The 23123-nt window shown below is 37.7% G+C and overlaps 1 protein-coding gene across 2 annotated transcripts in view; it reads right to left on the bottom strand.

The window, feature by feature from the left end:
• STK32A (serine/threonine kinase 32A) overlaps positions 1-23123 on the bottom strand; it is a 152449-nt gene that overhangs the window by 64174 nt on the left and 65152 nt on the right. For both annotated transcript variants that reach the window (XM_050794027.1, XM_050794028.1), the window contains exon 5: positions 946-1119. In XM_050794027.1, the coding sequence (XP_050649984.1) occupies positions 946-1119 (174 nt within the window). The remainder of the gene's footprint in view (positions 1-945; positions 1120-23123) is intronic.

Here is a 23123-nt window from a genome sequence, read left to right on the forward strand (position 1 = left end):
CCTTGGCAAATCTTTGACACAGTTTGTTTATCTGTGTAATGGGAATATTATAATGAAATGTGGAATCTTTGCTGAGTTTTCAGGATTTAATAAACTAACGTACATAAAGTACCTAGGAGTGCCTGGCACATAGTAAGTCATCAACCAGTAAGCAGTAGTTGTTTTAAAGTTGATTAGTAGATGTTTTGATGTTTGATATGCTTACAATTCTTATAAGTAAATCTGGGTGATAATTTAATGTAGACAAGCCATGATTTTTTCATATGTAATTCTAGTCTAATTATATCTGCTCTGATCATTTATCTCAGGTTATTTCAGAGATCAAATTAGATACTATATATAAAATCATCATTAAAACTACAAATTTCTTTACTATAAAGTATTATCCTTTTCTGTCTATTATCTCTATAGTTTTATGGATTCTTATGTTATTTGTATGTCTTTATTTACTACAAATACTCTAAATGCAGAAGACATTGCTATTGCTTTCTCTACCTCCATTTGGAGTACATACATTAGGGATTAATTTAATATAGACTGCAGGACAACGAATATTAGAAAGACTCAAATTTTTTTCCTAAGAAGTTTCTTTCTTTTCATTCTATTTCTTTCCCTACATGTGCAACCTCCATTTAATTATTTATTAAATATTTATTAGGTTTCTATATGCCACCTTTTCTCCTCTTTGTCTAAGCTTAGTTATAAAATAGTACCAAAATTCATTGATTGTGATCTTGCTGTTTACTGTGACCTTGGGCAAATTAAGCTCTAGGTGTTCAGTCTTTTAAAAAATCTACAAAATGAGGACAATCAACCTACCTCAGGGTACTGTTGCAAGAATTAATGAGGATTAAATGTCATGTTCCACAAGAATTTACTGAATTAGCCAGTTGTGGATTCTCTCCTTGCATTACGTTCATGGCGGTCACCTTGGACTTGACTGACCTGTGAATGATGCGCTGGCTCTGCAGGTAGTCCAGGGCCATGACCAGCTCACAAATGAAGAGCTTCACTGTTTCTTCCTTGAAGCGGACGTTCTGCTGCAGGTGATAACGCAGGTCTCCACCCAGCAGGAGGTCCACCACCATGAACATGTCTTCCTCATCTTGGAAGGAATACCTGGAATTGCATTAGCAGAGAAAACTTATCAAATATATTTACACATTAAAGAGTCTCAGAGGCAAATGAGACCCGACAGAACAGAGCAGAGTGTTCCTGAGCTAAGAGCTCAGACTTTGGGAGTAGGTGGTCTATCCCTAGCTCTATCACCTTAGGCTTTTAGTTTCCTCATGTGTCACATGATAATAATAAGCACATTTGATCACCCTGATGAACAAACGGGGTAATTATAATACTTATTGTCATGCTTGACTTATAGTAAGCACTCAATAACTATTTGTTCATATGGTGATAAAACACAGAAAATGAAACGAACCCAAGTTATCCATTTATTGCTAATGGTTGTATCCTAACCGTATATTGCAGAAGGCCCATAAAATATGGGTTATGAGAACTTGAACCATTCTCATGCCCATTTTTCTATACTAACAACATCATTGCCCAGCAACATTATAACAAATCATGTCCCACGTTAATGACAAGGAAAACATATAAGAAGGGCAATGAAGAAGTAAGCATACAGTACAAGGAAGTAATTCACTCTGTCTTTGGGATGGGGAAGTAATGGAAAGCTTCTCAGTAGAGCTAAAACCAGAGCTCAATTTTGAGGAATGATGATCACAGTAATAACTAAAAAATAACGCTAACATCTCCTGATGTTTATACTGAGTGACTTTGTGGGCTCTGACACACTCTGCAAGTGCAACCCCAGTCTTTCCTCATGATGCTGGTCCCACGCTCCCATTCACATGAGGAAATGCACAAAGTTAAACACCTGACAAATGGTAGTGCCAAACGTTCTCCAGGTGCCAAAGTAAAATTTGAAAAATACCAGAGAAAAATAGGATGCATGCAAGCACAGACTTGGGAAAGGACCTAGTGCAAGTGGGGAAAGAAGAATAGCTTGGATTTGCTGGAGTAACAGGTATGAGGGGGAAGCTTGCGTCTGGAGAAGGTGGCAGAGGCCAGATCCCATAACAGAACCCTGTGCATGCATCTGCAGTGACCCCCAGTCACTGAAGTAGGCAGGATCAGACATTGGGGAGTGCAGGGATGAGGAATTAGAAGAGGAAATGAGACACAGAGAGTAGAATTGTCCTCAGCTGTGTAAAGAGGAAATGAGACAGAGTAGAACTGGCCTCTGGTGTGTACAAACAGTAGCTTGTAAAAATGCATTCCTACCTCTGTGATGTATTTTGTTTCCCTCAAAGCACAGCCATGATTTCTAGACACAGTCAAGTTTTCTGTGTGAACACTGCTTTGACACGTTTCTTTAGACATAACGTCACGGAGATCACATTTTAAAGTTTCATTTGAATCAAAGAATTAACTGCCTGCAAGCAGTGCCCAGGGATGCACATTACTTCCTTGTGACAAATTATTTGCTGAGGAAATAGATGTAAAATATCAATGATGGGAGAAATGCACTTAGTACATTTTCTTCTTTATAATTATCATTGTGCTAAAGGAGAAAAGGGATACTTACACCAGATAAAAAGAAATTCAATGAAGCATTAATCTGAGGTGGTAACATTCTAATGAGCATTAATAGCACCTGATAGTTCAATAAATTCTGTTTATCACTGAAGACTGATTTACACAGAATATGTCTTGGAAAAATTAAGCTCTGTCTAACAGAAACTCAAAAAATGCTTTGTAAAAGCCTGAGAAGTGTATGTTTGGTATTGCCTTTTGGGAGATACTATTCTTCATCTCAATGCAATGACTGGCTGGTCATCTCTGCCACTGGTGTATTGGGCACGAGGAAAGTTCCTTGGTTCTAGGCAATGTGGTACATAAGCCTTCCAACTGCAGCAACACACATTATATTCACCGTGTTTTACAGGCCATTCAGTAAACAATATTGAACTGGTGAAACTGTAATCATGGCTGAGACCTGCTGTACCTCAGGCTGTTCTCCGCTAAGGTAATAGAAAGAATGATTGATTGTGGGATGTAAGCAAGGCCTTTTGGGATGAGTGGCAGATGGGATAGGGATAATGAGGTGTATGAGGGTTTGGTACCAAAAGTCAGGAGAAGAGAGTACTAATCATAAACATAATTAGATGCCAGTGCAAACCACCTACTCAGACCTGGTTAGCATACAGAGCAGACGTGATTCACTCCCTGCTGTTGACTACGTTAGGCTGCCAGGTGTAGTTCAGAAACCTGGTAACAGACCAGTGGACTCTTCTCCTACTATTCCATTTAACTCCAAGGGAGCAGAATATATTTCTTAAAATCAGCCTGAATGAATATTTTTACTGGGACTTGGGTTAAGCTGTCTTTATTCATTAAGCTGTTTTTATTCAAAGAACAAAGTGATAAAGGTGCCAGTTGTGGCAAGTTAATAACAGTGTTCAAATGTGCAGGGGATTATCAATCAAAGACAGAAGAGGCCCAGGCAAGAGGCAACATGTTTCCCTTGGCCAGTAGAAATATAAGTTTATTTAATCATAGAGGCACGTTTGGCTCTTAAAAATCATCTTTCTCCTTTGGCACATCAGAGCTAAAACTCTCCATCTCAGATTCTTAATTCTCAGAGGGAGAGAAGATAAATATTTTATTATCCAGAACTATGCCCAGTAAAATATGTGAACATAAAACAATTGGGCAATATCTAGAATATTCAATGTCGTATCATCTGAGTTTTGAAAATGAGTAAGAGCTTCCTTGTACCTCAACCATTCATCACAGCCTCACTATAGCATTTCTACAACTTTCTTTGGTGGGATATCATGGCTTATTTATTTCTTAGTTGACAGCTCCAAAATTAACAAGTCTGGTCCCAGTGCATTTGAAATTCATTGCAAAGTGTGCTCAGTAAGGAAGAAAACTAATAAAAGATCACCACCCTATTCCAACCCTACTCCATTATGCTTGACCCAGACCATTGCAATAGGCTATTCATAGCTCTGTCTGCGTAATCTTGGACCTCTTCAATCCATTCTCTACTTTGCAGTTATATTTTTACAATGTGAGTTTTATCATGTCATCCAGGCTCAAGATAACCTTCACCTCTTTCCATGGTCTACAGAAACCTATGAGGTCTGGCCCTGTTTATTTTTCCAGCTTTATCTTGAAGATCTTTTCCTTCCATTCTCCAACTAGCAATTCAGGCCCCCTTCAGCCTTAGAAACTTGTGATATGGTGTGACCTGTGCCTGCACTCATGATGCTGTCCAGTACCTGGTTATATTCTTTTCACCTTTCAAGTCTCAGCTCAAGTGTCACTTCTCACAGAAACCTTTTCCAACACTCCATATTAAATGTGGTTCCCCTGTTACACGCAATGCCATATGCTTACACAGAATTTATCAAAGTTTGAAAATATTTTCCTGTGTGCTTTTGGATTAACTTCTTTCATTCCCAATATATCTCAGAATGCATGCTTGCTTTTACTCACCATTGGTGCCTCAATACTTGTACACTGCCTGGAATACAGATTGAACAAATAGCAATAGAAAACATAATCAATGAATCAAAAGAGAAAGGAAAAAAGCGAGGTTAAAACACAAGCTTTGGGTGGGCTCTGATGTAAATGCTCTAGATTCTATGTTTAGAAATTAGCATGGTTACCAAATAAGCCAAAAGAGTCACTTAGTTGGGAGTCAAGGTAAATGGTAAAGAAGTAAAAAGAAAAAAGAAAGTCACTCACATGCTTGAAGCTGCCTTACAGGGGCCATCTTGAAATAAATCTGACTCTGAGGGTTGGGAAGAGATCTAAAATATTCTACAATGCAGTGTTTTTCAAATTATGAATCAAATTCCTTGAAGGAGTTGTGAAATCAGTTTGGTTGAATGTGATGAGCATTTTTTAAAAAGAAGTAAAATAGATCGAATAACATAGGATAAATGCTATTAACATAAAGTTAAACATTATGAGATTTTTTATGAATATAATGTATCTCTGTGAGTAGACCTACTGGGTTATGATGAAAAACATTATTTCTTGTTATGGGCTGCAGTCAAAAAAGCTTGAAAACCATGATAGTAGGGGAACCTACTTCCTACTGCGGAACTGTTGCACCAAATCCTCATTCTGATGCTACCCCAGCAAGGGTCCATTCTGAGCAAGGAAAAGCAAGAGAACATTGTCCTAGAACCTAAAATGATAGAACACTTCATTGTGTTTTTCTGACTCTGAACAGGGAGTGCTCACAGCAGGCTTTTCACGGCTTACGCAAAGCATTAGCCCTTGTTAGAAGAGATCCCTCAGGAATAGCAAGGAGGAGGTTAGGGTACACTGTCCTATTCATTAAGTACAAATTTACACTTTAAAACCTTTCTTTAGAGCAATGACCCATCATATTTTTCTTCTTATAGCTCTGGAATAATTTTTCAAGGTGTACCTAGTGTGAAGTTCATTTTTTAACAACGAGTATTATGCACCTAATTCATTCACCGTAACAATACAGCAAACCCACGGTTTCCAAAGGCAGATTTCAACAGTCTATAAAAGCAGTACTCAGTTGTGGCCGGGCGCGGTGGCTCACGCCTGTAATCCCAGTACTTTGGGAGGCCAAGGCGGGCAGATCACGAGGTCAGGAGATCGAGACCATCCTGGCTAACACTGTGAAACCCCATCTCTACTAAAAATACAAAAAATTAGCCAGGGTGGTGGCGGGCGCCTGTAGTCCCAGCTACTAAAGAGGCTGAGGCAGGAGAATCACCCGGGAGGTGGAGTTTGCCGTGAGCCAAGATCGCGCCGTTGCATCCAGCCTGGACGATAGAGCGAGACTCCATCTCAAAAAAGAAAAAAGAAAAAAAATACCCAGTTGTGTTTTTGTTTTTTAACTGAATACCGCAATGTGACAATCTAAGGCCAAAGAAAGGTTAATGGCTTGGATAACACTGGAACCAAGCTGAGACAACACCCTAAATTCTCTCTGTATAAGTTTAGAGGGAGGCAATTTACAACCTAAGCAAGCATGTCATGACTTTTAGTCATTAATGTATCATTATGTGAGCATTTCCACCAAAGCTTGATGAGAGCCACTGTTGGTAAGGACGTGGAGAAATGGGTATCTTGTATACCCTGGATGGTAATTTGGTGAAGCCTCTTTTTGAGGACAATTCAAAAATATCCTTTAAAAAGCACATAGATTTGGCCTGTAATTTTTTTTTTTTTTTTTTTTTTTGAGACAGGGTCTCACTGTGTCATCTCATCCAGGCAGTCATAGCTCACTGTAGCCTTGACATCCCAAGTTCAAATGACCCTCCCACCTCAGCCTCCCGGGTAGCTGGGACTACAGGTACACACTACCATACCAAACTTTTTTTTAATTTTTTTTATAATTTTTATTAGAGGTGAGGGCTCACTATGTTGTCCAGGCTGGTCTCAAACTCCTGGCCTTAAGGAATCCTCCTGCCGTAGCCTCTCAAAGTGCTGAAATTACAGACGTGAGCCACCACACCCTGTGTTGTCCTATAATTTCATTGCAAGGAACTTTATGGATACACTAGAAAAACTGTGCCAAGATGTACATATAAGGATACTCATTATACCATATAAAATTAACATAATTTACATGCCCGTCGTTAAGGGAGCATGTGAATAAATTATAGCAAATTCATGCTATAGATTATACAACATTTTTAAAAAACTGAGACAGATCCATATTCTTTTTTTTTCTTTGCATTTCAATGGCTACAAAAACACAGCTCTATATTCTGATATGGAACTATTTCCAAAATATATTGTAAAGACGAAGGAAAAGAACAATGTTTACAGTATAGTATGCAGTATAGTATATAGCTACTTAGGTACATAAAAAGGATATATTTAAAAAGGATATAAACACACAACCACAAAAGGAATAAAAATGCACATACACTAGTATATGCATAACTTTTTTTGAAAATAAGATAGTTATATAAATGGTGGGATTATAAATCATTTTGGTTTTTATATGTTTATATTTAAAAAGCCAAATAGATGTAAGAAAAATATTTCCTTCTACTCTGATATATCTAATACATATTGCCTTATCAGGAAAGAAACAAACAAAAATGAGTCAGTTATCTAATCTTTATAAATTATCTGGGCTAGTAGTTGTCCTGAGATCCTCAATCTTTTTTATTTTTCCTGACTGTTTTATAAACTTTTCTTTTTAAATAAAGAAATTTTTATCAAATGTTTGCATCCTATAGTTGGATTCAAACAAGGCCCGCCCACTGCCATTGACATATGTGGCAGTCTTTTTTATTCTACAGCTTCCCTGACCAACTGTTCTAGTAATTTCTAGTAATTTTTCGTTGAAAAAAACCCAAATGTGGGCCAGGTGCGGTGGCTCACATCTGTAATCCTAGCACTTTGGGAGGCTGAAGCGGGTGGATCATGAGGTCAGGAGTTCGAGACCAGCCTTACCAGTATGGTGAAACCCCGTCTCTACTAAAAATACAAAAATTAGTGGGGCATGGTGGCACGTGCCTATAATCTCAGCTACTCAGGAGACTGAGGTAGGAGAATCACTTGAACCTGGGAGGCTGAGGTTGCAGTGAGAGATCACACCATTGCAATCTAGCCTGGACTTTGATGATTGCATTCAATGTCATGTCTATCTACACATTCCACAATTCTTTGTAGTTTGTAAAAATTGGTGGTTAGATCTAGAGGCTTGTTCAAGTTTAGGTTAAAAAAAAAATCTATATATTTTTTTTTTGGCAAAACTATTTCACAGATAGTGGTATGCCCTTGATTAGGAGTTATACAATTAATAAGTCTATATTTTGTGTGTAGTGTTATCAGCCGTTAATTATTGTCATCTTGATCCAAAAATTCCTTAGGGGTTGTGATATTTTAATTCTATCATTTCTCCTTAATGTTTTAGCTGGAGTATTTTTATACAGAGAAACTTGCTTTAATCAATTATTTAGTTACTCCGAGGTTCAATTCATATAGGAAAGGTGTGCTTAAGTCTTCCTTCCCCCTCCGCCGCCTCAGAGACAGGGTCTTGCTCTTTAACCCTGGCTGTACCACACTGGTGCCATCATAGTTCACTGCAGCCTCGAACTTCAGGGCTCAGGCAGTCCTCCCGCCTCAGCCTTCGAGTAGCTAGGACTAAAGATGTACACCACAATGCTCAGCTGATATTTTAATTTTTTGTAGAGACGGAGTCTTACTATGTTGCTCAGACTGGTCTTGAACTTGTCTTTCCTTTATTTACCACTTTTCAAAATGATTTGTTTGTTTCCTAGAGTCCTCCAAAAACAATCAATATACTTAAAAATATATTATAATGAACTCCTGGGTTTGATGTCATTATTCCTATTGTTGTTAAAAATATATTATACTTTAAGTACAATTCAGTGGCACTATGTACATTAGAATGTTCTACAACCATCACCACTGTCCATTTTTAGAACATTTTCATCATTGCTAACAGAAACTCTGTACCCATTTAATAATAACTCCCTATTCCGCCTCTCCAACTGCTGGTAACCTCTATTTTATTTTCCGTTTCTATGAATTTGTCTGTTCTAAGCATCTCATCTAAGTGGAATCATAAAATATTGGTCTTTTCATGTCTGGATTATTTCATTTGTTATAAGATTTCAAGGTTCATCCATGTTGTAGTATATATCAGAATTTTACTTCTTTATAAGGCTGAGTAATATTCCACCATAGACATATACTATGTGGTGTTTATCCATTCATCTGTTGATGGACATTCGGGTTATTTCTACCTTTTGACTATTATGAATAATGCTGCCGTGAACACTGGTGTGCAAGTATCTATTTGAGTCCCTGCTTTCAATTATTTTGAGTAAATATTGAGTAATGGAATTGCTGGATCAAATGGAAACTCTATGTTTAACTTTTTGAAGAACTGTCCGACTGTTTTCTTCAGTGGCTGCACCACATTACATTCCCACTATCAGTGTACAAAGGCTCCAATTTCTCTATATCCTCTCCAATACTTGTTATTTCCCATTTTTTAAAGAGTAGTACTGGCCCAGTGTGGTGGCTCACACCTGTACTCACAGCACTTTGTGGGGTCTGAGGCAGAAAGATTGCTTCAATCCAGGAGTTTCAGACCAGCCTGGGGAACATAGTGAGACACTGTCTCTACAAAAAAAAAAAAAAAAATTTTGTCTGGTGCGGTAGCACATGCCTGCAGTCCCAGCTACTCAAGAGGCTAAGGCAGGAGGATCACCTGAGCCCAGGATGTTGAGGCTGCAGTGAGCCATTTTCATGATCACACACCACTGCACTTTAGCCTGGGAGATAGAGCAAGATTCTGTCTCACAAAAAAAAAAAAACAAAAAAAACCAAAAAAAAATAGGTGTGAAATGGCATCTCATTGTGATTTTGATTTGCATTTCTCTAATGTTTTGTAATGCTGAGCATCTTTTCAAGTGCTCACTGACCATTTATTTATCTTTTAATGTAAAACTACTCAGATTCTTTATCCATTTTTAAATTGCATTTTCCCTTTTTATTATTGACTTGGAAGAAATCCTTGTATACTTTTTTTTTTTTTTTTTTTTGATATGGAGTTTCGCTCTTGTTGCCCAAGCTGAAGTGCAATGGCACAATCTCCATGCACTGCAACCTCCACCTCCCAGGTTCCAGTGATTCTCCTGCCTCAGCCTCTCAAGTAGCTGGGGATACAGGCACTTGACACCACACCCAGCTAATTTTTGTATTTTTAGTAGAGACAGGGTTTCACCATATTGATCAGGCTGGTCCTGAGCTCCTGATCTCAGGTTATCCACCCACCTTGGCCTCCCAATTTGCTGGGATTACAGGCATGAGCCACAGTGCCTGGCCCCTTTGTATATTCTAAATGCACATCCTTTAATAGATATATGATTTGTAAATATTTTCTCCCCATTCTCTGGGGTGACTTTTCACTCTTTTGATAGTGACTTTGAAGCATAAAAAGCATAAAAGTTTTAAGTTTTTATTGTGTCCAATTTATCTACTTTTTAAAGTACTTGTTCTTTTGGGGTCATATCTAAGGAACAATTAATGATTACAAGGTCTTGATCATCTACTTCTATATTTTCTTTGAAGAGTTTTATACATTAAGTTCTTATATTTACCTCTATTTTGCATTTTGAGTTAATTTTGTATATGGTGTGAGGTAGGGTTCCAATTTCATTCTTTTACATTTAGATATACAGTTGTCCCAGCACCAGTTGTTGAAAAGACAAATTCTTCCCCCATTGAATTTTCTTGGCACCCTGGTTAAACGTCAATTTACTGGAAATGTGAGACTTTATTTTTAGATGCTCAATTCTGTTCCATGTTTATCCTTATGCCAGGACTACCCTGTTTTGATTATTGTAGCTTTGTAACAACTTTTGAAACTGGGAAGTATGAGCCCTCCAACTTTGCCCTTCTTTTTCAAGATTGTTTTGGCTAGTCTTTGAATTTATTGAATTTTGAGTCCCTTGGACTTCTATACACATTTTAAGATCAACTTGTGAATTTCTGCAAAGAAGCCAGCTGAGATTTTGATGTGGATTGTATAGAATCTATAGATAAATTTGTTATTAGGATATATTAGGAATATATCCTAATAAAAGCCATAGTGCTTTTTTCACTTAACAATATACTCTGCAGAGCAAACCACACTAGGAGATAGAGATATTTCTCACTTCTTTTCTCAGGTGTGCAGTGCTGCAATTTATGTATGTCACATGATTACTCAACCTGTCCCTGCTTAATGAATATTCAGGTTGTTTCCAGATTTTTGGCTAATATAAATAGTGCAACAGTGAAAAACTCTATGCGTATATCTTTGTTTGTTGTTGTTGTTTTGTTTTCTTTTTTAAGACAGAGTCTCTCTGTGTTGCACAGGCTGGAGCGCAGAGGCATGTTCATAGTTCCCTGCAGCCTCCACTTCCAAGGCTCAACCTGTCCTTCCATCTCAGCCTCCCGAGTAGCTGGGACTACAGACACGTACCACCAGGCCTGGCTAATTTTTAAAATTTTTTTGTAGAGACGAGGTCTCACTATGTTGCCCAGGCTGGTCTCAAGCAGCCCTCCCACCTTAGCCTCCCAAAATGTTGTGGTTACAGGTGTGAGCCACCACACATAGCCCAGTAGTAGTACTGGCCCAGTGTGGTTGCCTTCTTATATTCTGGGCAGTCTAACTTCGTTATAGATGTATCGAAGAGGGTTTGCTAAAACAAAGATTTGTCAAAACAAAGGGCAAAGGTATATGTAATTTTTGCTTGATATTGCCAAATTTATCTCCATAGGGTGCATATCATTTTGAATTGCCACCAGCAGTATGTGACAGTGCCTATTTCACCACTTCCTCTCTCTAGAGTATGTTGTCAAATTTTCAGAGGTTTTTAACAGTAGAAAAACTCATCAATAGACCAAGAAGCTTTGGAACTTATAAAATACTTACTTCCTGTCTCACAAGCAGCCTTACAAAGCTTTTCCAAAGAAAAAAAGCACCTTGAATGCCTTCTTTAACACATATATGTGACTGCACCCACTCTTGTGTATTTTCTGTGGTTATCCAGAATAAACAGCCATATATCTAAAATTCATAAACGTGGACAACTTAGAATTTATGTAGATTTTTTGGGCAGTAAACGGAATGATTTTGAGAGAACTACCATATAATTTTTACAATAAGTGTTCAGGCCAGAATCGGTGACTCACACCTGTAATCCTGGCACCTCGGGAGGCAGAGGTGGACGGATCACCTGAGATCAGGAGTTTGAGACAAGCATGGCCAACATGGCAAAATCCCATCTCTACTAAAAATGCAAAAAAATTAGCTGGGCGTGGTGGCAGGCTCCTGTATCCCAGCTACTTGGGAAGCTGAGGCAGGATAATCACCTGAACCTGGGAGGCACAGGTTGCAGTGACCCAAGATTGTGCCACTGCACACCAGCCTGGGCAACAAGAGTGAAACTCCATCTCAAAAGAACAAATAAATAAATGTTCATTAAAACTTCCTTTTTAGCAATAAGAAACTTGTACATAAGTCTCAGAAGACGTAAAGACTCTTGGTCGGAGTTTATCTCCCCTGTAGTTAGTCTTTCCTGGTCTCTCCTTGACAAATGTAAATTAGATGTTACTCCTCTGTGTTTTTCCCCCTGTGACCTTCCATGGCACCCAGGTATTTCTCTATTACAGAATGCTTCAGGCCTAGTGCAGGTGACTCACGCTTGTAATCCCAGTACTCTGGAAGGTAGCACTTTGGAAGGCAGGAGGATCGCTTGAGGCCAGGAGTTCAAGGCCAGCCTGGGCAACATAGTGAGACACAGTCTTAAAAAGATGTGTTTGTTTTTGTTTGTTTTTGTTTTTAAATTAGCCAGTATAGTGGCATGCACCTGTAGTCCCAGCTACTTAGGAGGCTGAGGTGAGAGGATTCCTTGAGCTCAGGAGATCAAGACTGAAGTGAGCTATGATTTTACCACCGCACTCCAGTCTGGGTGACAGAGCAAGACTCTGTCTCTTAAAAATGAAACAAAACACTTCAGAAATCTAGTTGTAGATGGCTGCATAGGATTACATTGTATAATCACCATTAATATTTTCTTTTTGCCTGAATTGCTCACTAATTGAACAAAGAATTTTGTGCCTTGTTGATTTCTATCCATCAGCAACCCCTGCCATATAGCGTGGTGTATAATGAGCACTTGTTCCTCCGATGGTCATTTTCCAAATATTTATTGTATATTCATGTTGTGCAAGGTGCTGAGAATAAAGGAGTAAACAAAGGACGTGGTTTCCTTCTTCCTGAAGCCAATCATCTATAAAAGATAAGCAAATATTTAACAAACAAATATGTAGTTATAAAATATGGCAAGAATTGTGAAAGAAAAGTGAAGGATACTGTGATAGAAACTAACAGAAGGACCCAAGTTTGATTGCAGGGGTCATGAAAACCTCACAGAAAGTAATACTCACATGCGTGTGATTCAAGACATAAACTATAGCCTCAATTAACATAAACAAATATCCACAGTTTGCACAGTAAAAAAGATGGGGGGCAATTTAAAAAAATCATATAACAGGTTGCATGTTAGTTTTTCCTGATTATTATGATGATTTTTCTGAAGCCCTGACCTTTCTCTGGACAGAGTTTTAAATCATATTTCATAATCTGTTGGCTTACGTATACTGGCGCTTGGAGATTTAATTTATGAAGCTTCTCCACGGAGAAATTTTGCTATTATTATTTTCTACAGAATCTCTTGAGATGGCCACCTCAGAGCATCATACAGCCAGGACAGGCAAAGGGGAATAACAACATTTCGCTCTCCATATAAAAGGGCAAGCCAAGACAGCACACTCAGATGATAATGAGGAACAATTAAATCAGACTCTTGCTTACAAAGTTCATCAAGTGTCCAGGAAAGAAAAAATAAATGTTAGAAGTTAATACTTTTTGTGCTCCGTGACAATCATAGACCGATTGCAGAGAAACTAGTCTAAGTTGGAGAGCTTGGGTCCTTGATGGGATTGGAAATGGCCACTTGTGATTCAGCAAGTGGCTGGGCAGGCCTGGCTGGCGTGGGAGAGGTGCCCGGCGTGCTGAGTCATACATTGTGACTGGCCCTTCTCCAGACCAGAGAGACAGGAAGTTCAGCTGGCACAATGTATTGTCCACCCTTCTGCCTCTCCAGACAGAAAGGCAATTTATTTCTTTATTGACCAAGCTACCCACATTCAGAATTGCAGGTCAGAGGGAGATGTACCAGAATTACTACCAAGTGAAGATATTCTTACTCAGCCCTTCGCACCTTCATCCCAGGTTCTCTACTTTTAATGCACCCAATGTTCCTTTACCCGTTTAGTGCTTATAGCCAAACTAGACCAATTGCCTCTTCAGAAATGTTTTGCTTTTCTCCTGTCTCTGCTCTTATCTCAGTGGCTCTACTATTCATCTCTATTTCTGATGTCCAGCAGTAGAAACACTACCAGGAAAGTAGGAATAATATGACATAATGGTTTTTCTTAGACCTGAGAATATTAAAGTATCAGTGGTGATTTTGTTTCACTAAAATATTTTAATTTATCATGTTAAATGGCTCTTTGACATTTTTAAGTTGATTTTGCAGTTGTAGCTAATGTTAAAATGTTTGGTTTTAGATTTGTAAAAGTAATGATACATATATAATAACATTAAAATAAAATACATGTTAACACTGAGGGTCTTAGAGAATTTGGGGGTCAGGAGTTAGAATCCAGCTTTGTCATCACTTTCTGGTTTTGCAGCTATTGAAAGAAATGGAACATGTCATCATCAGCATACTTATTTACAGGAACTAGTATTTGAAGATATATGAAATTATACATGGAGTATATTAGTACAGTACCTCAAAAATAGTAAATTCTTAAAAATATTAGCTGTCTTAAAGAATGGCATTGCATATATACAATTCTTTAAGTTTCCCCAAGAATTTCCTTCTTGAGTTTTCTTTCTAAAACTACACTTTTCAATTCATCCAACTTAGTCACAGTGAGAATATCTCACCCAATTAAACTCCAATCCTGCTTAAATTCAATATGCTTTTAAACAGCAACAAAAATGAACTAGTAATCTATTAAGTGCAATCTAAGGAGAAAAATACAAATCTGCAGGATAGATTCATGTTTAATTATAACTACAAGTCTCAAATGGATACTTAGAAAATCCTATTCTAATTCTCTATTAATTTCACAGATCTTCACAGCATCTCAACATTTCCTGTACTCTGACCACCTTCATTCTCAGTTGATGGCCTCATATACCACAGGGAAAACACAGGCAATGGCATGAGAACTACTTCATCTGCCCTCTGACAAGCCCAGCAGCTCACACACATACAGACTTCCAAACTCTGCTTTCTCTCCTAGTACATGAAATAAGGTTCCCCACTTCCACCTAAGGTCAGCTCACTCACCTGTGTCCTGAGTCACATTCATCTCACCACCTACAGGACCTGACTTGGCAATCATTCCTACTCTTTACTATATTACTAATTTCTTCCTCTCTATTGGCTCATTCTTGTTACAATTCAAACTTGTCTATGCACCTCTTAAAATATATGTAGGAATATATATAAATAGAATACATATTTATAAATAATAAATAACATACATAATAATATATGAATAATAATATAAAATAAATATTTTATTATAGCCAGTAATATACATAAGAGGATAATAGAGCATGACCAACTAGCATTTACTTTTGGAAATCAAGGTTGCTTTAATATTTGCAAATCAACTTACTTCACTCATAGTAGAAATGATCTCAGTAAAACAAAAGTATCTGATAAAATATTATACTCATTCATGTTTTAAAAAAAACTTCTAGTGACTTAGGACAGAAAAGAAACTTTCTTATTGTGATAAAGGATATCTACAAATAGCCTACAGCAAATATTTTATAAAATCTTGATATATTGAAAATCTTCCCTGTGAAGTCGGGAAAAAGAGACAAAGATGTCCATTATCCTACTTTTATTCAACATTGTTCTCAATGCATGTGCAATATGCATGGAAAGAAAAGGTAAGAAGATTGAAAGGGAAGAAATAAACCTGCCACTATTACTACACTACATGAATGTAAATATTGAAAATCCAAGAAAACCTATGGGACAACTAGTATGATTAATAAGAGAATTTAGCCAGGTCACTGAACACAAAGTCAATGCTAATAATCAATTGTATTTTAGTATATAAGCATCAAACTAGCAAGAAATACAATTTTGATAAATAATATCACTTGTAATCTTATCGAATACCTAGTCATCAGTCTAAAGACAAATACGCTTGACCTCTACGCAACAAAACTAAAACCAAAGAGAGAAATTAAGGGATACCTACATAAATAAGGAAATGTATATGCATATATATGTATATGCATGTACACATATATATAAATGTATGAATTGGAAATTTGGTATTTTTTAAAATGTTAATTATCGCTGAATTAATCTATAGACTCCATGTACCAAATATACGTACCAGCAGCTTTAAAATACAAATTGAAAAGCTACTCATGAAATTTATGTGAAATTTTAAAGAGTCAGCTGTAGCCAACATAATCCAAAGATGAATTACTGAAAATTCAGTATAAAACTACAGTAATTAAAACAGAGTGATAAATATGCAAGCGTATACAAATAAATCGATGGAACAGAGTCAAGAAACCCACACATAGATGGTGACTTCATTAATAACAAATGTGGTTCTGTGGTGCAGTAAGGAATGTATAAGCTCATCAACAAATGGTTAAGGGTTAATTACTTATTTATGTGAAGACAAAATAAAACTTGATCCTAGACTGTAGATCTAAATGTTAAAGCTAAAACAGCAAAGCTTCTAGGAAACAGGATAGAATAGCTCCACCTTGGCATAGACAAAGATTTTTTATTTTTTATTTTTTTTAAGACAACGTCTGGATCTGTCGCCCATCCTGGAGTGCGGTGGCGCCATGATCTCTGCACACTGCAACCTCCGCCTCTCGGATTCATGGGATTCTCATGCCTCAGCCTCCCAAGGAGCTGGGATTTACAGGCATGTGCCATTACACCCAGCTAATATTTGTATTTTTAATGGAGACAGTGTTTCACCATGTTGGCCGGGCTTGTCTCAAGCTCCTGGCCTCAAGTGATCTGCCTGCCTCAGCTTCCCACAGTGCTGGGATTACAAGCGTGAGTCACTGTCCCCAGCCAGAAAAAAATTTCTTAAAGAGGACACAGCAATCACTACACATAAAGAAAAAGACTGATAAATTGTACTACATTAAGCCCAAACATTTTTTATTGTTAAAAAAAAAAAACACCGTTACTGCCATGAAACAGAAAGTCAAAGATTGGGCAAATAGTTTATATCCCCCCAAAGAAAGACTTCTTGGTGAAGTTTCACAACTCATTCCATATATATAATAAATTAGATACTAATTTGTATTTCTTTTACTTCTTGTATATTATGTTCCCTGTATTTTTTACCCATAAAAACAAAAGATAGGTTATTCAATGTCTCATTTTGCGTTAGTAACTTTGTTCTATCATCCTCAACATATGATAAGAAACTCCTGATTCACGGTAGAGTTCTACATACATAATATTGAAAATGATTCCACACTTTCTTCTAAAATGTATCAATTACATGTAGGCTGTATGCCTATTGTCAGGCATAGTTATATGTAGTTTTTCTAGACATTTTCCCTACTGATAAATGCATCTTTCTTTTTATTTGTTTTATTTGGTTTCCATGCAGAACAATTCTGTGATTCATCCTTTTCCTTCAAAATGTTTATGTTAAGTCTTTCAAACATCTTAGATAATTCACTACTTCTTTATCTGAGCAGAAGATTTAAAATTTAATATACCTTTATATGTCAGCAAGCAAATGACATTCCAGTGCTAGGAAGCTAACACATGTCAGTGAAGATGTTGATTTTTGAATTATTTAAAATCTGTGTGATATAATACATTTTAAATACATGTTACAAATTATAATAAATATTTACTGTTGCCTACTTGATAGTAACAACATAAATCACAAAGGTTAACACCTTTTTCTCTTTGCCACATATATTCTGAAAATTTCCTTATCCTCCATTTCAGCACCTGGAACAACACCTGAACTTGGTATGTGCTAAATAAACGTTTTTAAAAAAGTTTTATAAAGACTTGCATATAGAATATATAAAGAGCTTTTATGGATCAATAAGAAAAAGAGGCAACCAATAGAAAGGTGGTCAAAAGAGTCAAACAAGCACTTCCCAAAAAAGGGATTCTAAGTGGTCAATGAGCAAAAATATGCCCAAACTCGTAAGTCACTAGAAAAACGCAAATTAAAACCACAAGGAGATACCATTACACATTTGCTGGAACACCCAGAGTTAAATAAACTGATAATATCCAGTGTTGGTGAGGCTTTGGAGCAACTTGACTTTTCACACATTGTGAATGTGAGTATAAACTGGCACAAGCTCTTTGGAAAATTGTTTGCCAGCTAAACCTATGTAAACCCTAGGACCCAGGGATTTAATTCTTAAGTTTATATTCCAAAATACATGTAGAAAAATAAAAATTACACATATTTTGGATCCCTGGGTCCTAGGGTTTACATGTGTACAAAAGTACACATATTTTGGAGTTTGCCAAAAGATACACGTAAGAATGTTAATAGCAGCACTCTGCAAAAGTCTCAAATTGGAAACGATCCAAATGCCTATCAACAGTAAAAAATGCAAATGAACCACAGAGTATTTATACAATGGAATACAATAGAGAAATGGCAACACACCATTGCTGCCTGTCACAACATGAATCTCAAAACTCACTTTGTACCTCTCCTCCTCTACTTGGAAAATAAAATCACTCAGTAAGTGATTTTATTTCTCATTTTCTCATTGAGCCTCTCCCTTTGCTCCCTTTGGTCTTTTGTCCCACCATGTGGAGTTGGCTTTTATTAACATCTTGATCGAGTCAGGAGACAGCCAAGGGTCCCCTGAGAAACCCTGCCTCCAAGTCTAAAACAGCCTGAAGGCTGACAAACCGGACTGCTGGTCCTAGATGAAGCCTGCGCTTTCCCCACTCATTCTCTGTAAATAATGCCCACCCCTGTCCTGAGGGAACGGGGTGGAGCCAGGGGAAGTTCGCGCTGTTTGCAGTGGGAGGAGCCTGGCCTCTTCAGTTTCTGTGTGGTAACCCGGATTCAATCTGTGAGGCAGGAGGTTGCTGGCAAGACTTCCTCTCGCTTTGATGAGAGTTTTTCTTTCTTTTTCCTTTTCGCGCAATAAATTAAATTTTCCTCACCCTTCTACGTGTTGCAAGCCTAATCTTTCCTGGTCGTGTGACAAGAGCCCAATTTTAGCTGAACTAAGGAGAAAGTTCTGCAACAATCTCAATATATTTTTTATTTTTACTTTTAGTTTTTTAGAGGCAGAGTCTTGCTCTGTCACCCAGGCTGGAGTGCAGTGGTATAATCACTTCAAACTCCTGGCCCAAGGGATCCTCCCACCTCAGCCTCCAAAGAAGCTGAGATTACTCAGCTAATTATTTTATTCTTATTTTTTGTAGAGGTGGGTTCTCATTATGTTGCCTAGGTTGGTCTCAAACTCCTGGCCTCAAGTGATCCTCCCGCCTCAGCCTCCCAAAACACTGGGACAAGGTCACAATATTTATCTTCTCAAGTAAGGGGTCTGTTCTTTTTGGCTCCTTCTTCTTGACCTTGCAGCAGCATCCAAAATGGTTTTCCCTCCTTCCTTTCTGAATAACTTTTCTCTCTGGAAGATTCCAGGATGGCAGACTCCCCTGACTTACCCATAGCTTGTTGATTAGCTTCATGACTGTTCTCTTTCTGTCTAGTTTCCTGAATCTTCCTTCTCTACCAGAACTACTAGAGAGAAATGTCTTCAGTCCTCAGACCTTCTGTTCCACCTAATCTCTCTCCCAAGGTGCTCCCTTCAAGTCCCTGGTTTATATGGCGTCTAACAGCCAATGATTCCCATATTTTTGTTTTGTTGGACTTCATACACTCTGAATTTCTCTTTGAACTCCAGATTCATTTACTCCCTATTCAAGAGCTCTATCTGAATTACTAAGGGGCAGTTCAAAATTAACACAGCTGAAAGAGTTTTCTTGATTTTCACAATGAATCTGCTCCTCCCTCTAATCTCCCCATCTAAATGAATGACACGATCATCTAAGTTGCTTAGGCCAACAATCCAGGAGTCATTTATTTTACTCTTGCTTTAAGCCAAGGGGCAGGAATGTTTTCTGAGCAAGGCCAGTTGGATTCTCTCCCAGGACTTTCAATCTTGAGTGGGTGACGCAAGGTTAGAAAATTGGTTGGAGGTGATTCATGTCCGCCCAGACAGCTTAAGAGCCTATTCAATAGTTCCTGCTACCTAGATTTCCAGAATGGCCTTTGTCCCTAATCTTTGTGAAACCTGCTACTTCAGCTGTGCTTCTGAGTCTTTACCCCATATCCTTCCAGTGAGTTTCTTTTTAGCTTAAATTTTCTAATGGCTCCTTGTGTTGTTTTCAATAAAAGATGATGAATGAATATGTGAATATCTGCATTATAAAGACACAGCTTCCTGTTCATTAGTCATCAGCAAACATCTCTAGGTGAAACAGTTACTGCCTATTGGCCACGGAATAACACTTTTCTACTAAGCTCTTCTTCAGGCACTGCCGTCCCTTCTCTACTTTTGCAAGTTCATCAGGGTCATACGCCAAAACAATTTCTTCCTTGAACCCTTTCACAGCACTACAAGGACTCAATAACCTCATGTGGCTGTGAGTTCTTGCAGTATTTATAGTTTCTACCATTTCCTTGATCATTTTGTGGACTTCTTAAACATACTTCATGTATTGTGGTGGATTGTTTGCAAAACTGGCCACAGTGATTTCTCTGCCTGACTTTTTCAATGTTGACTTTGCCATGCCACTCATGAGAAGTGGAGCCTATTTCTCCCCTCCTTGAATCTGAGCCTGACCTTATGATTTACTTGGGCCAATAGGGTAGAAAATGTGACTTCGGCAGAGGCTGAAAAAGTGCTTGCTCATTAAGTTTGTCTCCTGTTGCTGTTAGGAACCCTTCCACTCCCATGTGAAGAAGCCAGGGTTAGTCTCATGGCAGAAGAAAAAGATTAGGCTAGCCTCCACCTTCAAGGTCTAGATGGATAATTTTGAATCACTGACTTATATAACAGCCCAAACTAGAACTGCCTGCCCAATCTACAGAATCATGAGACATCAATACTCGCTGTTTTGAGATAGTAAGTTTTGGGGCAGTTTGTTACATAGCAAAATCTTTCATAATGCATCTAATTCTTAACCTAAAAGCAAGTCTATACAGCACTTGAATATTGGGAAGCATCTTCTTTTTACAGGATTTTACATTATGTGTGTAAATGTGTATGTATGTTTAGGGATGATGCACCTGATAAAATGATCTTTTATATCCTTACTAGCTCTAATTTGTATAGATTCCTCTAAAAATGATGGAATTTGACCTCCATTGCATCTCTGTTGCCATCCCAGAAGACTGAGGTCCAAACAACATGTACTGGGAAGAAATATATACTGAAAACAAACAAAGAATGTTTATGCTTAGGAAATTTAGGAATTCCCCCCACAACAATAAAATATTCTAATAAAACATGTTTAATAATATAAGTATAAAATAAAATAAAATTTCAGGACCTTCTAAATTGATTTTGACAAGGCGGAAGTTAAGCCCTGGATACTGAGTGAGTTGCATGGCGTGTCTGCAATTCTGCATCTTAGATTATAGCTTACCTCTCTTCCTCATTGTTCTTATTCTTTAAACAACTAGGAGAGACCAGACCTCCCCTTTCCAATCACTGATCTTTGTTATAGATTAACTGCCTCCCTATAGTCCTGTACCTAACTCAGACATGATGGTGCCCAAGGCCCCATGACAATTACATCTACAGAGTAGAATGTTTACATATACATTTCTCAAAAGAAAAAGACCACTTTGACTAATCAGATTGTTGTAACTATGCGTTAAACCTTACATAGAAAGATGGTGAAATTCTGTTAAACTTCCCTGAACTTTGTCTATAAATGATCCCCAATGTCTACGCTTCAGAACTCTGATTTCCATTCCTTGAATTCTGTGCTTCCTGGGGGGCCTGTCCTCAAACTTTGTACTCCAATAAACTTGCTTTAAACTAGATTCTGACCCTTTTGATTACTTTAGGTTGACAACGGAAAACAATTACAATAAAATGTTGCTTGAAATATGCAATCTTGTGAATGGTATAGATAGTAAAAAGTCAGGTATGTTGAAAAGCATAGGGAAAAAAATGGGAAGGAATTGCATTAAATACTAATAGTGTTTGTAATAAGCAGAATAAAGGCTCCCCAAAGATGTCCACATTATAATCTCCAGAACCTGCTAATATGTTTTCTTTTGTGGCGAAAGGGACTTTAAGGCCCATCACCAGATAGAGAGGCGATCCTGCATTATCCGGGTAGGCCCAATGTAATCACAAGGGTCCTTAAAAGACGAATAAGGAGAACATGAAGTCAGAGTCAGAGAGAGGTTTGAAAATAGAATGCTGCTGGCTTTGAAGATAAAGGAAGGGGCCACAAGCCAAGAATGCAGGCAGCCTCAAGAAGCTAGAAAAGGTAATGAAACAGATTCTCACCTGGAGTCTCTGGAAGAAACACAGCCCTGGTGACACCTTGATTTTAGCCCAGTGAGACTGATTTTGGACTTTTGACCTCCAGAATTGTAGGATAATAAATCTGTGATGTCTTAAGCCACCAAGTTTGTGGTAATTTGTTACCACATCAATGGAAAACTGATACAGCAGACATTTCTGCATGATTAAACACAGGTTTTTCTTTTTTCATTAGAATTTTGTGTTTCCACATTTTATACAAAATACATAATATTTTATATTCAAAAAATTAGATTTAAATTTATAAAAATTTAGAGTAAAACAAAAGACTTTCTAGTGCTCAGGCTCAAGTTTAGGTGCAGTTGTCAACTCAAGAATCTTTTCTGGCTGTGGGGGAAGCAGGGACATTCTATTTCTAGCAAAGGAAACCAAAAATATTTCACCCCAAATACACTTCTTTGACATATCTGGAGATGGTGCTTCAGAAGAAGTCATACACACAGGAGTAACCCTGAAAAATTACCTTTTATGGAGATGATTTGTATCTACAGGAAAAAAAATTAAAATTAAAAAAAACACAAAAACTACATTAGTGAAATAAACAACCAGGCATTCTCTGAGGACCTCCCCGTGATCAGATCTTCCAACCACAGCCTATCATCTATTCTTTCTGAGAGTTGCTACTTGTGAAATTTCATCTATATAACAAGGACCACCTTTGCCCCATGCCTTTCTTTCTCTCCCTTCACCCATAACCCATTTTGCCAAGCTCTTTCTGTAACCTCAAGATGGCATAAAAGTGTCAACCATCTAACCCTTTCTGTGAATTTCTATATTGCAAAGAAATTTTGTGTGCTTTTTCTCCTATTAATCTGCCTTTTATCAGTTGATTCTCAGGGAACCTTCAGAGGGCGAA

The sequence above is a fragment of the Macaca thibetana genome, chromosome 6, assembly GCF_024542745.1.
Source record: "Macaca thibetana thibetana isolate TM-01 chromosome 6, ASM2454274v1, whole genome shotgun sequence".
NCBI classification, from domain to species: Eukaryota; Metazoa; Chordata; class Mammalia; order Primates; family Cercopithecidae; genus Macaca; species Macaca thibetana.